This window comes from Podarcis vaucheri (assembly GCF_965113315.1).
Source record: "Podarcis vaucheri genome assembly, chromosome: 16".
Taxonomy (NCBI): domain Eukaryota; kingdom Metazoa; phylum Chordata; class Lepidosauria; order Squamata; family Lacertidae; genus Podarcis; species Podarcis vaucheri.
The window spans coordinates 11,571,889-11,588,272 of record NC_138754.1 but is presented as its reverse complement, the minus strand read 5'-3'; the positions used below and the strand labels follow the sequence as shown (position 1 = coordinate 11,588,272).

The 16,384-nt window shown below is 46.9% G+C and overlaps 1 protein-coding gene across 1 annotated transcript in view; it reads right to left on the bottom strand.

Moving 5' to 3' along the window:
- Positions 1–11,608, bottom strand: part of SDHC (succinate dehydrogenase complex subunit C) — a 15,232-nt gene extending 3,624 nt beyond the window's left edge. The window contains exons 1-5 of the mRNA XM_082203558.1: positions 11,534–11,608; positions 7,426–7,482; positions 6,577–6,678; positions 3,868–3,929; positions 1,677–1,840 (exon numbers count right to left, since the gene is read on the bottom strand). Coding sequence (XP_082059684.1) covers positions 1,677–1,840; positions 3,868–3,929; positions 6,577–6,678; positions 7,426–7,482; positions 11,534–11,553 — 405 coding nt within the window. The 5' untranslated portion in view covers positions 11,554–11,608. The remainder of the gene's footprint in view (positions 1–1,676; positions 1,841–3,867; positions 3,930–6,576; positions 6,679–7,425; positions 7,483–11,533) is intronic.
- Positions 11,609–16,384: the final 4,776 nt, after the last annotated feature.

The following is a 16,384-nucleotide window of genomic DNA, read 5'->3' as shown; positions in this document are numbered from 1 at the left end:
CCCCCCAGCCTGAGCTGGTTGTTGTGAGGATAAAATGAGGAGGGAGAACCTTGTGTGTCACCTTGAACTCTTCAAAGGATAGGTGGGTCATAAATACAGGAAGTCAGCTCTTTCCATCCCTTTGCTTTTAGGCAACTGGCTGGTTTTTTTTAAGCTGTTGGTCAGAGTTGCACGAGTTATTCCTGGCTAAGGCTGCTGCCCACACAGAGACACCCTGCCACTAGCCCAAACCTCCCCCTTTTGTCTGCTGAACGTGTGGGCAAGCAGTGTTCCTCTGGCAGAATCCCCAATGCAAAGCTTCCAGGTACAGAGACAGTGCAGTGGTACCTCGGCTTAAGTACTTAATTCGTTCCGGAGGTCCGTTCTTAACCTGAAACTGTTCTTAACCTGAAGCACCACTTTAGCTAATGGGGCCTCCTGCTGCTGCCACGCCGCCGGAGCATGATTTCTGTTCTCATCTTGAAGCAAAGTTCTTAACCCAAGGTACTATTTCTGGGTTAGCGGAGGCTGTAACCTGAAGGTTATGTTAACCAGGGTACCACCGTATCCCACTGAATACCAGGACAGGCACCTTCTTATTTACATTTCTATCCTGCTTTTCCTACAAGAAGCTCCAGGTGGGATCTAAGGGTCTCCCCAATTTATCTTCACACTTTATGTCTTCAGCCTGGCAGCCCCCAGCTCTTTGGAACTTCCTCCCACAGCGCTTTCAGACAGGTGCTTTATCTTCTGCCTTTTTGATACGCGCTTAAAAAGTTCTTTCAACAAGCCTTCCAAAATCTCTATCCCAGTTGGCACCTGCTTTCTGTTTGAATTGATTTTGTGCATGTGCTGTTGCATTAATCTGTTTTTTAAAAAATATTTATTATTATTTATTTTTTTAAAAAATATTGTGCTATTGTTATAATTATTTTCATGTTTATTTCAGCAGCTCGTATGCCACTTAAATCACAGTCGCCTCTAAGCGGTGTACTGCAGACGCAGTAGAGTGAAAATAAAATTGAGCTGAAACTATAAAATCAGAATGTAGATAAAATGCCTGCTAGCAAAAAAACCCCAAGTCTTTGGTAAGGGCTAGAATTTCAACTGGGGGGGCGGCTGTCTGACCTCAACTGGGAGGGAGCTCCATAAAAATGGGCCTGCAATCCTGAAAACATAAACAGTGACTCCTCCCAAGACCTCAGTGAATACTTATGTCATTATATTGCAAATGGCTCTAGGATGCATCATGGGAAGAATTCATATAAATATTTAGGCATCAGGCAAAAACATTTAGCCAGGCCTTTGGCTTAAAATTCTCTGTGGGCTTCATGACTTGGTGGGTTGTTTTATTCCTGCCTTTTAAAAATAGGATTGCCCTTTAGAATTTTTTTTGCTTTATTTTATGCTGGTTTCAATCTGTTTGTTTGCATCCATATTGCAATGGTGGTAAAAAAAAAGCAACAAATACATTAAATAAATAAAATAATGAATGAAATCAATGATTAATATTAACGACAGCAGCAACGGTGCAAGGAAGATTAGGACACGGTCAACCGGTGAGTTCCATGGCTGAGTTGGGATCTGAAACCCTGCTCTGTAGCTCCCAGTCTAGTGTTCTAACTGCGACATCACCACCACCTTTTTTATGCTGAGAGGCTCCCCAGCTGCACTCCTATTTCAAAGGGGCTACTCACTAGATGCCTGATTCCGTTCCAGGTGTGGAAGGTCAAGGGGAAAGCCAGGGCAAACTTTGCAGAGTAGATGAGGGCAGGCCCCAGGCTGAGGGACCTGATCAGATCCAAGTAGTCAGCAAAGTGTCCTGGGAGGATCAGAGCGCTTAAGCCAAAGAGCGACACCCCTGGGGAGAAAAACACAAGAGAAATGGGCTCCTTTGGACAACCTGTTTATCGAGCAATCTTCTGTGCAAAGCTGATGCGGAGGCTGGACTATGCCTGATTTTTGTCTGAGCATTCATTCTGATTTGTTCATAGGCAGGGCTTTTTTCTGGGGGTACTCAAAGATATGCAGTACTGGCACCTTAAAACCCCCCCTCCATGTGAAAAGTGTGGCACTTACTGTAACAACTTTATGGTTCATAGGGTAGTTATAAAGCAATGCGCATTCGCCCTACAGCCACCGTGAACTTTTTGCAGGGTGTTTAGCTGTTTTCCCATTCATTTGTCCCACTTTTCAATGTGTTGCCCACCTTTTCGCTTTGCAAACTGCAAACCTACTCTCACGGGAGGCAGTAACAGCAACCCACAAAGAGGATTAGACTGATTCCTGCAGGAAAAGGCCATTGATAGGCTATGCTCTGCCTCCACAGTTGGAGACAGAAATGCTTCTGAATATCAATTTCTGGAAGCCACAGGAGGGGAGAGTCCTCTTGTGAAGGGATCCAGCTCAAGGCCTGGCCACTGAAGCATCTGTTTAGCCCCTGGGAGAACAGGATGCTGGATTAGATGTGACAATGGCCTGAACCAACACGTTCTTTTTATGTTCATATGTAAAAACACCTTATCTTGGGGGCGGGGTGGATTTGTTGTGCAATGGCACCAGAGCACTTTAATCTGCTTTATTTGCAAAAACCTCCGATTTCAGTTTGAGCTTGAGCCCCTCCTGTGAAATTCTGGCTGTCTGGGGGCACCCAGGGATGCTAAGGATATGGGAGGCAGACATACTACTCTCAGGCCCCTGAAAAACCTCTCACATTTGCTACCTGTGCTATGCAAGTGACATGCTGCAGGAGAACCTACGCCCAGAACACACCTCCAAGACAAGCCATACAGTATATGACATCTAGTGCGTGGCAGGTAAAGAGGTAGCTGAGCAAAAGGGGCGTTTTGCAGGCACCGATCAGCCCTGGACAGAGCGCTCTGCCAATGCCAACCATCAGACACCACAATACAGTAAAATGGCAAATTCAATCCAAGTGGCTTAATACCATGGCTCTGCTCAGCTTATAAGGCCACCAACTAGAGTAAGGAGCATCCATCAGGGCGAGACACAGAACAGCTACAAGCAAGGCCGGATTAGCAGTGGCTTGAGCTTTGACAAAGCCCCTTGAAGCTTCTGGAGGAAAGTTTCCTTTCCAGGCAAATTACAGATCAGCTACCAATGCACAGGCAACCTCAGCTAGCTGAGCATAGGCAAACCCCACGGGCAAGAGCTGGGATGCAGAGCCGGATTGACATGCGCTGGGGACAGCTGCTACGCAATAAGGACAGCTTGATGAGAGCGCCTGAGTTGGCTGGAAGAGGCTTCTCCAGATGGCACTGCCAGACTGGATGGCAAGGGCAGTGGGGAAGGGCAGGCGGAGCCAGCAAGAGCGAAGACCGCCAAGCTGCTCTTAGATCTGCTCCCTTCCTGCCCACCTGCCCGTCACTGGTCAGCAAAACCCTCCCAGGACACTTCACCCGCCACCCCAGCCAAAGGAGCATCCTGCAAAGCGCAGGACCAACGTGGCGCAAGCTGTCTTGCTGTTTCCCAGTGGTCATGCTTCTCATTTTGCTGCCTGCCCTGACTTGTCCAGGGCATTAAAAAAATTAAAATCTTCTTCTGCTCCCCAATCTCCCCTGGCTGCTTGAGATGAATCTGGCGAGGTGCCTCTTGGCTGACAGGCATGAGAGCGGGCTGTACCACTTGAGACTGCAAAGGGCGGGGGGTAGCACTTTTTAAAGGCATGGCACATACGCATGCCCCATGTTAAGGCAAAAAATTTTTTCCTGAAATTCAGCAGCATTCTCCCATTGCTCCAGGCACCTCTGGGAAGCCCAAGCACAGCAGAAAGGCTACAGGCCGTTCTGCACTGAGGGAGCCGCAGCTGTAAGGAGGGCACTGAGTGGGGTCCAGAGGAAGGTGACAAAGGAAAGACCCCCAAAGTACCTAGGCTCATTGCAGCTCCTGTGCCACGGTGAGAAATGGACATCATCATGGGCAGGGACCAGCTGAAAGAAGAAGAAACAGAGGCCAGTGAGACGGGGCACAAAGCAAGGCACCAGAGTCTAGCCAGACTGCCACCAACATTCAGTTCACAACAGCTCTTTCTTCCCCCACCCCATCCCACCAAACTCTCTTAAAAAAGGGGTGGGGAACCTGCAACCAATGGGCCCATTCTGGCCTGCCAGCGGGTTCTTATTTGGCCCACCAGTCCCTTTCCTCCAAACCACACCCACCTGGCTTATCAGCTGGTGTCGCTGGCTGATGTAAACTGATAGGTGGGTTAAGTCCTGCTGGCTGCAGATTCACCAGCATATTCCCCATGAGGAACACACTGGTGAAGCACACCCCTGCAGAGAGCAGGATTGAGCCCTCTGCTCATCAGCTGATGAACGGAGAGTTGGCATGTTCCCTCACAGGGAATGTACCAGCAAAGCAGACCCCTCTCTCTGCCCTAGAACTTTGGCAGATGGAAGGGGGAGAAGCCACCCTTTGGTCACCTGACATCATCATAGCATCAGGTGATTGACAGGTGGGTGACCCCACCCACCTGTCAAAGTTGGCCCACAGGGTGGAAGGAGATAACGAGGGGCCAAAATGGCTCCCCACTCTGGTCTTAAAGCCTTTGTTCAATTGATTATTCAACTACTCCGTTTCTAGATTGCCTATCAGCCGAAGTCCCTGGGCTGTTTTCAGAAACCAGTAAGACACACCAAAAAATAAATAAATCCCTATGTAAATGACATAAAACCTTCACAACCCAGCATTCAGACAGCACTAAAAACACTGATCAGCATAAAGTAAGGTAAAGGTAAAGGTACCCCTGCCCGAACGGGCCAGTCTTGACAGACTCTGGGGTTTGTGCGCCCATCTCACATCTATTGGCCGGGGGCCAGCGCTGTCCGGAGACACTTCCGGGTCACGTGGCCAGCGTGACAACGCTGCTCTGGCGAGCCAGAACCGCACACGGAACGCCGTTTACCTTCCCGCTGGTAAGCGGTACCTATTTATCTACTTGCCCCCGGGGGTGCTTTCGAACTGCTAGGTTGGCAGGCGCTGGGACCGAGCAGCGGGAGCGCACCCCGCCGCGGGGATTCGAACCGCCGACCTTTCGATCGGCAAGCCCTAGGCGCTGAGGCTTTAGCCCACAGCGCCACCCGCGTCCCTTATGTAAATGACATAAAACCTTCACAACCCAGCATTCAGACAGCACTAAAAACACTGATCAGCATAAAGTAAAACCCCCCAAAAATAACATTTTGCACAGATCTAACTGCACTGGAAGAAAAAAATAAAAGAGGCTGAGAGAGGGAAGAGGTCTCTCAATGCTGACAATGTAGTCACCCAGTGCAAAAAACGATGCAGTTTGTTCCCATAAAAAGCAGCGATGGCCACCAACTAGGGTAGCTTTAACAGAGGGCTAAACAAATCCATGGACGAGGAGGCTACTAATGGCCACAACAGCTGGTAGCATATATGTACCGTACATCTCTCGGGTGTCAAAGACCAGGCTAAAGAGGTAAGTCTTCAGCATATGACAGAAACTGCAGAATGAAGGTGTGCCAAATGCACCTCTGTGGTGGGGACAGAATTCCTCTGTTTAGGGGCCACCACAGAGAAGGCCCTCTCCTCAGCTGCAATGCACAGTTGCAGTTAGTGGAATTGCTTGTACTTTTTATTTTATTTCCCCCTTACTATATGGAGTCAAATATTGAGTTTGGGATCTTGTTTGTGTATGTGGGCTATTAATAAACTCAAAACAGAACTGATTTGGAGAAGGAGGGGGAGAATCGGTGATTCTCCAAGTGTAAATCACCCAGGATGGAGAAACTGTTCCAGCTCATTCTGTGCTTGTACCCAGAATTATGCCAGGAATCCAGCCAGATGAGGCGAAGGGATGGAGGAATCTACGGAGGTGGCTGAGGAATGACTTTGCCACAATGGCAGGAATCCTGGAGGGGCGGTGGAAGAAAGAGAGACCAGCTTAAAGGGAAAGCAGCGGACCTTCCGAGCGCCACTGTGAAGAAAGAAGGAATAGGGTGCTGCAAGGGGAACAGGGTGCGAATTCCACATCCAGGGAGCCAATGGAATATAGGAAGCTGCTTTATAGTGAGCCAAGGTTTCAGGCAGGGAGTCTCAGCCCTACCTGGAGAAGCTGGGGGTTGAACTTGCATGCAAAACTGATGCTCTACCCGCTGAGGGGGAACGCTTCCCCTGTAGTGTGCAACAGCATCAAATCCAAATGTCTACCCCTTTCCCTTTAAGTAAGCTGCTCTTTCGTCGACTGCCCTTTCAGGATTCCTGCCAGCGTGGCAAAGGGTTCCTCTGGGTGATCTCAGTGATCCAGCTGGGATACGAAGGCTCAGGTGGTCCTTAAGGTATCCTGAGCCAAAGCTGCTTGGGGCTTTGTATATATAACACAGGAACTCTGAACCTGTAGCAGAAGGTGGCAATAATGCGGTAAGCCTTGGGGAAGGCTTGCAGAACATCTAATAAAGTGGAACGATGTCTGGTCGGCCCAGTATAAATTGTGTTGACGACGTGCTGCAAAAAACACCCACCAACTCCGCCCCCGTGCCAGTCCTAAATCTTGCTCTTCATCTCAATTAATTGGAAATGCGAGTGCCTCCCTTCTTAAAGAAAGCCAGCTCTTACTGGTAGATGGTGACATGAGGGGACAGAGGACGGTTGGACCGGGTGTTCTTCTCCCAAAACTGGGCCATCTCCTCCTTTGCCGTCGTTGCCATGGGGACCACGCTGGAAAAGAAAACACAGGAGAGGAGAATGGCGCTGGGGCCTGTGCCATGCTTAGGAACATGGGAAGATACTGCACTGCAATCAAGGGAACAGGGCAGGTCCTAAAATGGGAGGAAAAGCCATGGTTTGATCATCTCATAGGTGACTCATGGGCCGCTCATGATTTGTTAAACGAACAATGCCTCAAACTGGAGGTGCATAACTTTTGCTGTTGTTGTTGTTATTCCTCCTTCCTCCCCTCCCCTTTTCCTTTTATTGTCATCTAAAATAGGACACTGTAAGTCTGAGGATGGGATCAACCTCATTTGTTTTCTGTAAGGAGTTTTGTGGAGGTGAAGAGCAGGGTTATTTTTTAAAAAGAGGGAAATTATTTAAATAATAAAATAAAATTGATGCACCAACTTCCTCTCCTGTAGGGCTCTGATCGGAAGCTTGTTTAGGGACAACTTTTGTTTGCAATAAATAAGGGTGTGGTGGAGGGGCACAGAGACAGAGGGTGAATGGAAAGGACCATCTGAAGCCAAGTTGTTGGCAAGTAAACCAGCGAACGCCCTTTGATTTATATTTCCTGAGAGCAGCACCTGCAGATTCTATAAAGTGCCAATCACAGCATTAACAGCTAGCCAGCCATTTTAATGGCCCATGAATTATGGGAGAACAAACTGGCGGAGGAGTGAATCTTGCAAGGATCCAAACAGCAGGAGGAGAATTAACAAAAGCCCATTTTTTTTACTGTCATAAACTCACTGCCGCGTGGAGAGTCCCGGTCCGAGACGAACACAGAGGCATCGCCGGCTGGCTAATCTGAAAGACAAAAGTGCTCTTTGAATTTACAACTGAAGCCTTATTCTTCCCACCAAGACACAGTGCAAGGCAGGAAACATGAAAACACAACACGTTTTGCTCGATAATCACACAGAAACCATTATTGTTATTATACTGGGGTGTGTATGTGTCTAAAACCTTCTGACACAATAACGAAATAAAATGTTGGCACTGCAACTAAGGCTGTGTACACAGCATATATTTAAAGCACAGGCCCGCCTGCCCCCTGAGTTCTGTGAATTGTAGTTTCCCAAGGGTGCTGGGAACTATAGTTCTTTAAGGGGTAAAAAAATTGGGAGGGGAAGAATGTACTTTAAATATATGGTGTGTACTACACAGCCAGAGAAATATATCGCCAGCTTCCCATTGGTTTAAGTAAATCACAATCCAATATTGCCAAAAGCATTTTGACCAGGCAGTCTTCTTCAGTGGCAAACAATAACAGCTATTAGATGGATGAGTCTGAAATGGATTATATTTCAGGTCTGCTTACCTCTAGGTTCAGGCTGCCCAGGCTTTTAAATAAAATGTGAAACCACCCATTCAAACCATTAAGGGACAGAAATGGAGTTGGTTGCAATTCCCCAACTTCCGCTGCAAAACTCTCACAGATCCATCCGAAGAGATGCTACATATGGATTTCATAAAAGGTTTTAAATATTTATTGATCTAACAGTGACTTATTAGATTTAATATAAATCTATGTATATCGAGCTGAAGGAATGTGTGTACATAATTTTGAAAGATGAATGCTTGCTATGTATTTGTCGATCAGTACGTTAAATCTTCTTTTAAAAATTAATGAACGGGGGAATATATTTGTGTGCATCTGTGCACCACACACACAAAATCAAATGTCCAGTCCTTCACATCTCCATCCTTGAAATGCAGCTCATTTTAATTTGCTCACTAAACACAAAATATCCAAGATGGGCGAGAAAAACCAGCCCTGCCAATAACAAAAAGCAGTTATTTCATGCCTGGACCCCTAAAGGGTAAAGGTTTGCAGGCTTCTGGTGGGGCAAAAGCGAGAAAGAAAACAAACTTTCATTTCGTTCTGCAGATGCCATTTGTCACACCTGAAGCGCTAGCAAAATAGCAGGTCATTGTTTCAGTGCAGTGAGCATCACATTTCAGTCGCAAACTGACACCATGAGCAAGAGGTAAATTAAGGGTTTCAATTTCTTTTTTTATTACAGGCACACACACACACACACACCGCTGCAAGCTACAGGAGCTATTCTAGACAGATCCCATCAAGATATTGTCAGGCTGACATTCAAAGGTGACACACCAGCAAAAAAACAGCGATTCACAAGGTAGCCGGTCATAGCTCGAGGAGTTTAGAGATGGGGACTGGAGTGGACTTTGTCTAAGGGACACACTAGTGTTGGAGATAATTTACACATAAAAAAGGAAACTTGCTTATAAGCAGAGGACTGCTGGATAAGGCCAAAGGTCCACCTAGCCCATAATCCTGTTCTTACAGTGGTATTCCAGATTATTGTGAGAAGCCTACAAGCAGGACCTGGGTGCAATATGTACTCTCTTCTCTTGAGATTCATTGCAACTGCCTCTGTCAGTGGAGAAAGAATATACTTAGCCACTGCAGCTGGTAGCCTTCTCTCCTCCATGAATTTGTCTATTCCTCTTCTAAAGCCATCCAAGTTGGTGGCCATTCTAAACTCCTGTGGGAGCACACCCTATAATTTAACAATGCACTGTGTGAAGGACTTTCTCTCCGGTTTCCAGCTACCCCACTTTGCCGGATCAGGTTTCTTCCAAGAATTCTGGGAAGTTTGGGTAAAATTAGGGTTGCCATATGTCCGGAATTTCCCAGACATATCCAGAATCCTGCATTTGTCAGCAGCGTCTGGGCGGAAATCCGGACATATGGCAGCCTGTGTCAACAGTGCCAATTTTGCCGATTTCCCCTAGAAATTAGATACAGGCAGGTCAAAATGAGGCAGGAAAGAGGGACAAAGAAATAAGAATTGAGACCAGCTGAAAGCCTGGTGATGAACACGTTTCGTAGGAAGAGGAAGAGAGTGGTGAAGTGTGATGGTTATTTTTCTGAAACTAGGACGTTTTCCATTATTATTTTCTGCAGGGCGGTTGAGAATGTGAAGTGGTTCCATGGAAAAGCATTGCTTCTGAACTGGCACTGGGTGAAAAGAAAACTCTTGAGCATGGTGCCAGAACCGTGACAGCTCATTCCCACATAAGTTGCCACTTGATAAGTGATGCACATACATGTGGGAACCAACTCACACATACAGGCACATGTGTTCAATGTTGCACATGTATGCACACCTTTCATATTGTATGCACATATGCACACAGACAGGTGCTCTTACAGATATCTGCAATTTCACAAACTTACAAATGTTAAATTTAGATGTGCGCGTCTAAACCCACATCGATAAAGCATGGGCATATGTGACTACAATAACATAAACCTGCACATGCATTTAAGCTCAGGTGTTCAGAGATGCATGTACACAGCATGTGCATAGTCAAAATAAAAAAAAATTCCTTCCAGTAGCACCTTAAAGACCAACTAAGTTAGTTCTTGGTATGAGCTTTCGTGTGCATGCACACTTCTTCAGATACACTGAAACAGAAGTTGCCAGATCCTTCTATATAGTGAGAAGGTGGGGAGGGGTGTTACTCAGAAGGGTGGTGGGAATGGGAGATAGGCAGATAGCTGAGAGAGCCTGTTGACCACTCTTAACGACTGTAATAGGTCTTACAGGAAAAGGCAAGGGGTGAAAAGGTGAGAAATGGTTTAGTCATGTATAGTGAGATAAGAATCCAATGTCTTTGTTCAGCCCAGGTCTTTCCATGGTTTTAAGTTTGGTAATGAGTTGTAATTCAGCAACTCAGCTGTGGGGGTTTATGGGTGGGTGTGTCACAAATAAATGCATATGCAGAAACGTGCATAGGCACATAACACTGACATGCAATCATAGAATTGTGGAGCTGGAAGGGACCCTGAGGGTCATCTAGTCCAAACCCCTGCAATGCAGGAATCTCAATTAAAATATACATGGCATGCATGTGTAATGCATCTGCAGGGCTTGTGTACATGTGTGTGCACACCTGCTTGCAAATGCATGAATGATCATACATTTTATGTATGGCAATGCACATAAAGCAGAAATGCATGCATTATACATCTCCGAATGCACATTTGCATATGTCTAGATGAGCACCTGTTTCTATACAGAATCACAGATTTGTAGAGTTGGAAGGCACCACAAAGATCATCTAGTCCAACCCCCTGCAATGCAGAAATCTTTCACCTCATGTGGGTCTCGAACCCACGACCCTGAGATTAAGAGCCTCATGCTATACCAACTGAACTTTGTCGTTAACTATGTTTGAAACTACCTAAGCATCATCAAACTGTTTTAACGTGGTGTTGCAATTTTGTGTTCTAATGCTGTAATGCACCCTGAGACCTTAAGGTGAAGGGTGGGTAATAAATTAAGTAATAATACGAGCAACAGCATATATACATATACTTATATACTTAGCTATGCACATAATGCTTAAATGCGTGCATCTTACATCTGTGGGGCTTGTGAGTGAGCGCATACAGACACAGATTACATCTCTGCACACACACGTTTACATGCGCACAAAGATATGTGGCACCGCAAAAACATTATGTGCCCATGTGCTGACAGGTGCGGGGCGTGTGCATGCAAGCAGAAAGGCAGGCACAGCCTGCTGGTGCACGTGAAAACGCACTTTGTACATGTACCAGGATAACAAAACTCTTTAGGTTTGCATTTCAGCTTCTGCAAGAGGATAACGGAACGGCGCTAAAAAAACAACACACCTTCAGGGTAAAAACCAATGTCACCCAGTCACACCCAAGGGCACAGGTGCCCCCCCCCACAAAGGGCCCCCTCACAGAACACACCCCATTTCCCAGACAGCCAGGAATGACCCCCCACCCCACCTCCCACTCCTTCTCTTCCCTCCCAGCGCTTCGCTCCCGTCTTCTCTCCCCCGCCGTCACCTTAATAGAGACACCGCCATCTTGCCGAGGCGCCACTCGCTCCCGTGTCCCCCCGCCCAACCCCAAGCAGGAAGAAGGCGCGGGGTGACGTCACTGCCCTACTTCCGTCGTCAAAGGCAAGCAAGGGCGGAAGGGCGCTTTTCAGCAGGCGGTGGAGGAGGGGGGCAACGCGTGTCTGCTTAAGACCTTAAGGGTTTCCCGTCCTCTCCCGGTTCTCGCAGGCTGAGATCCCTGTGCTCTTTTTGTTCATTTATTCGGGAGCAAGGACTGTTGATTTGCATGGGGCTCCTTACTTCAAATGAGGACTGGGAATTTGATATATTTATAATATATTACACCCCGCCTTTTTTCTCAAGGCGGCTTACAGATAAAAATAAGAACAGCTAGAAAAAGACAATCTTTTTTTTAAAAAAATTAAACATTGATAGAATTAAAACTATGTACATATACAGTGGTACCTCGGGTTAAGTATTTAATTCGTTCCGGAGGTCTGTTCTTAACCTGAAACTGTTCTTAACCTGAAGCACCTCTTTAGCTAATGGGGCCTCCTGCTGCCGCTGTGCCGCTGGAGCACGATTTCTGTTCTCATCCTGAAGCAAAGTTCTTAACCTGAAGCACTATTTCAGGGTTAGTGGAGTCTGTAACCTGAAGTGTATGTAACCTGAAGCGTATGTAACCTGAGGTACCCCTGTATACAGTTTATCAGAGCCACACCAGTAAATTAGAGTTGTTCAGGGTAGACCCATTGAAATGAATGGGCATGGCTTAACTCAGGTTCATTCATTTCAGCGGGTCTCTGGATATTTATTTATTAGATTTCTATCCCATATTTCCTCCAAGGAGCTCAAAAAATGCTGTTCATGGTTACCTTAACCCTAATGAGCTTCATGGCCGAGTGAGGATTAGAGCCCTGGACCATCCACTCCCCACCCTCCCACCAAATCCTAGTCCAACACTCTAACCGCTACAACACACTGGCTCTCATTTCAAGTAGAATTTAGTTAGGTATAGCTGATCTTCCACTGTAGTAGCCCAGAGAGAAAAATCACATCCTGTGCAGCCGTTTGTGAGTGAATTTTAAACCAAATGTTCAAGGGTTGGCACCTACAAATTTAGAGATTGCACACTTTGTTTTTCTGAGCATGTGTCGAACTCTTTCAAATTCAGGCACCTCATACTGCCGCCCTGCTGGCATTCAACGTCTGCTGGGTTATTTCCATTTATTTTACAGTATTTTATTTATTACTTCAAACATTTATTGTGCTGTTTTTCCGCATCTATGAAGGAGTTTCTCAAAGCAACTTCCGAAATACAAGGGCAACAGGGATTCAAATGCTGAAAGGCAGATCGTCGAAGTAAAATGATGAAACGATATATCCTTGCTTCTTCCTCAAGGGGCCTGAGGCAGAGTAAATCGTTTGCTGCCACTAGATCTTCACAACAACCCTGTGAGGTAAGTTAGACTGAGAATGAGAGAAGTGAGTGATCAAGTCAAGGTCAGTAAGTGAGCTTTGTGGTTGAGTAGAATTATGCGAACTACACTACTCTGGGGGACGCAGGTGGCGCTGTGGGTTAAACCACCGAGCCTAGGACTTGCCGATCAGAAGGTTGGCGCTTCGAATCCCCGTGACATGGTGAGCTCCCGTTGCTCAGTCCCAGCTCCTGCTAACCTAGCAGTTCGAAAGCACGTCAAAGTGCAAGTAGATAAATAGGTACCGCTCCGATGGGAAGGTAAACGGCGTTTCAGTGCGCTGCTCTGGTTCGCCAGAAGCGGCTTAGTCATGCTGGCCACATGACCTGGAAGCTGTCTGCGGACAAACGCTGGCTCCCTCGGCCCATAGAGCGAGATGAGCGCCACAACCCCAGAGTCGGTCATGACTGGACCTAATGGTCAGGGGTCCCTTTACCTTTACACTACTCTGAGTACCTCTGAGAAAGCGCAGAGTGTGTTCTGTTCTGGCATCTCTTACTGAGTGCCTCTGATTATGACGTGAGAAGCTTCAGTTCACGTATTATATATTACATTTAAATCCCACCTTTCTTCCAAGGAGCGCAGGGCGGAGTACATGGTCCTCCAGTTTTATCTATTCACACAACAACCCTGTGAGGTATGTTGGGTTGAAAGATAAGGACTGGCCCAAAGTCACCCGGTGAGCTTCATGGCCGCGTGGGATTTGAACCCTGGTCTCCCAGATCCCAATCCAACACTTTCACCACTACAGTGGTACCTCAGGTTAAGAACTTAATTCGTTCTGGAGGTCTGTTCTTAACCTGAAACTATTCTTAACCTGAAGCACCACTTTAGCTAATGGGGCCTCCCGCCGGAGCACAATATCTGTTCTCATCCTGAAGCAAAGTTCTTAACCTGAGGTACTATTTCTGGGTTAGCGGAGTCTGTAACCTGAAGCGTCTGTAACCCAAGGTACCACTGTACTGCTATGCTGGCACCCCAGGTTGAATAATTCCACTGTTTCACCAAACAGGGAGTGCTGCATCTTTAGTCAATTTTTACAACTTTCATCCCAGTTTTCTCCATCAAGGGGGAGAAGGGAGAGGTGACAAGCCCCCACCTGCCCTCCAAGATCATGGACATTCTGAGGCTAAAGGCTCTAAGCAAGAATCCAGGGAACTGTGGTTTGCCGTAAACACTCCCTGCAGGCTGGGATACCATTGTTCTTGTGGCCAGGGCTTAGTGGAGCATGCAGAAGGTCCCAGGTTCAATCCCCAGCAACTCTGGGTAGGGTTGGGAGAGATCTCTGATGGAAATCCTGGAAAACCACAGCCTGTCAGTGTGTGGAAAATACTGAGCTAAATGGAGCAATGGTTTGACAGCTTCCAACGTTCCTAGCCTGTCTCGTTCCCTTGCCTTTCTGGTGTCCTGCCTTGGACCCAGCAGTCCTCGTCGCAGCACCGAGCCTCCAAACCGCCCACTTTGGACTGCTTAGCCCAGCTGGGGGGAAAATCAAAGTTTCCTTTGTCAGCCCAAACTCAGTCGCCCCAGCTTTGTGGAATGTTGTGCCTACAAGCACAGGCAAGGGATCCAGATCACACAGAAAGCATGGCTCAGGATCAAGGCTTCGAGGGATCTGGAAGGAGGGAGTGATCATGCACCTCAGGGTTGAGCCTGTCCTGGTGAGCCCCGACCCATCTATCTTCCCCACAATAAAAGTCTAAAAGCTTCCAGGACCGCTGTAAACACCATATATTTAAAGCATATTCTGCCTCCCCCCAAAATATTGTGAACTGTAGTTTGTTATGGGTGCTGGAAATTGTAGCTCTCTTTGGGGGTATACTCCAGATCTCAGGATTTTTGTGGGATGTATTTTAAACGTGTCTTAAAAGGGTCCTAGGAAAGTAGGTGGGCGGGTGAGCATGTGCCAAAACTAGCCGAATTTTGTGGGATTAATTTTGAAGTAACTGCTGAACAAATGTCAAACAGATCAATGTCAAGCAGGTATCAATCAGATGAACAACTGCACAACTTTCTGAAGACGTCCGAAGGCAGCCCTGTATCATGAAGTTTTTAGTGTTTGACTTTTTGCTGCGGTATTATTATGTTGGAAGCTAGACTGCATAAATACTAAATTATTGTTATTACAGTATATTTAATGTAAATTTTGCATTTGCTGCTACACCCAGTTCTGCCTCTAGCTCCACCCACCAGTGACATGTGGCCCTGCACAAGGGAATGTGGCCCTCGGGGTGAATAATCCAAGCCCTCACTGCTGCTCTCCTCAGCAAACTGGGTTGTAGAATCAACACCATTCATGGTGTTGGCTGCCAGTTTCCAGGCCCAATTCAAAGGGCTGGTTTTGACCTATGTGGCTCAGGTCTCCCAATACCTCAGAGACAGCCCCATCCCATATGAACTGACCCGGACCTCATCATCTGAGGTCCTTCTTTGTGTGCCTCCTCCGTGAGAGGTCTGGAGGGTGGCAACATGAGAATGGGCCTTTTCCGTGGTGGCTCCCTGCCTATGCAATCTCTCCTGGGAGGTTTGCCTGGTGCCGTCATTAGACGCCTTTCGGTGCGCAGCAAAAACATTTATTTCAGACCCTCCAAGTGTCCCTATTTCCCCAGGACTGTCCCGTATTTACAGAAGCTGTCCTAGTTTCTGATTTGATTGGACGTTGCTATTTTAATCGGAGAAATGCTGGAGGGGATGTTGTTTTGTGCCAGGCCTTCGGTTTGTAATCGTCTGTGGCCTCTTTGAGTGGGCGGGCATGTTTTAAACTTGTCGTTTAAAAATAGGGTTGTCTTTGTCTTTTTCGTCTGAATGCATGTGCTCATTTGTTTTACACATTGTACAGTGGTACCTTGGGTTACAGAAGCTTCAGATTACAGACTCCGCTAACCCAGAAATAGTACCTCGGGTTCAGAACTTTGCTTCAGGATGAGAACAGAAATCGCGCAGCAGCGGCGCGGCGACAGCAGAAGGCCCCATTAGCTAAAGTGGTACCTCAGGTTAAGAACAGTTTCAGGTTAAGAACGGACCTCCAGAACGCATTATAGTGGTACCTCGGGTTAAGAACTTAATTCGTTTTGGAGGTCTGTTCTTAACCTGAAGCACCACCTTAGCTAATGGGGCCTCCTGCTGCTGCCACGCCGCCAGAGCACGATTTCTGTTCTCATCCTGAAGCAAAGTTCTTAACCCGAGGTATTATTTCTGGCTTAGCGGAGTCTGTAAGCTGAAGCGTATGTAACCTGAAGCGTATGTAACCCAAGGTACAACTGTACAGTAAGTTCTTAACCCGTGGTACCAATGTAAGCTGCTTCAGCTAAAAAGGTGACCAATAAATTTAATCCGTATTAAGGAGAATAATAAGAACGAGCCATTGGGACGCTGAAGAG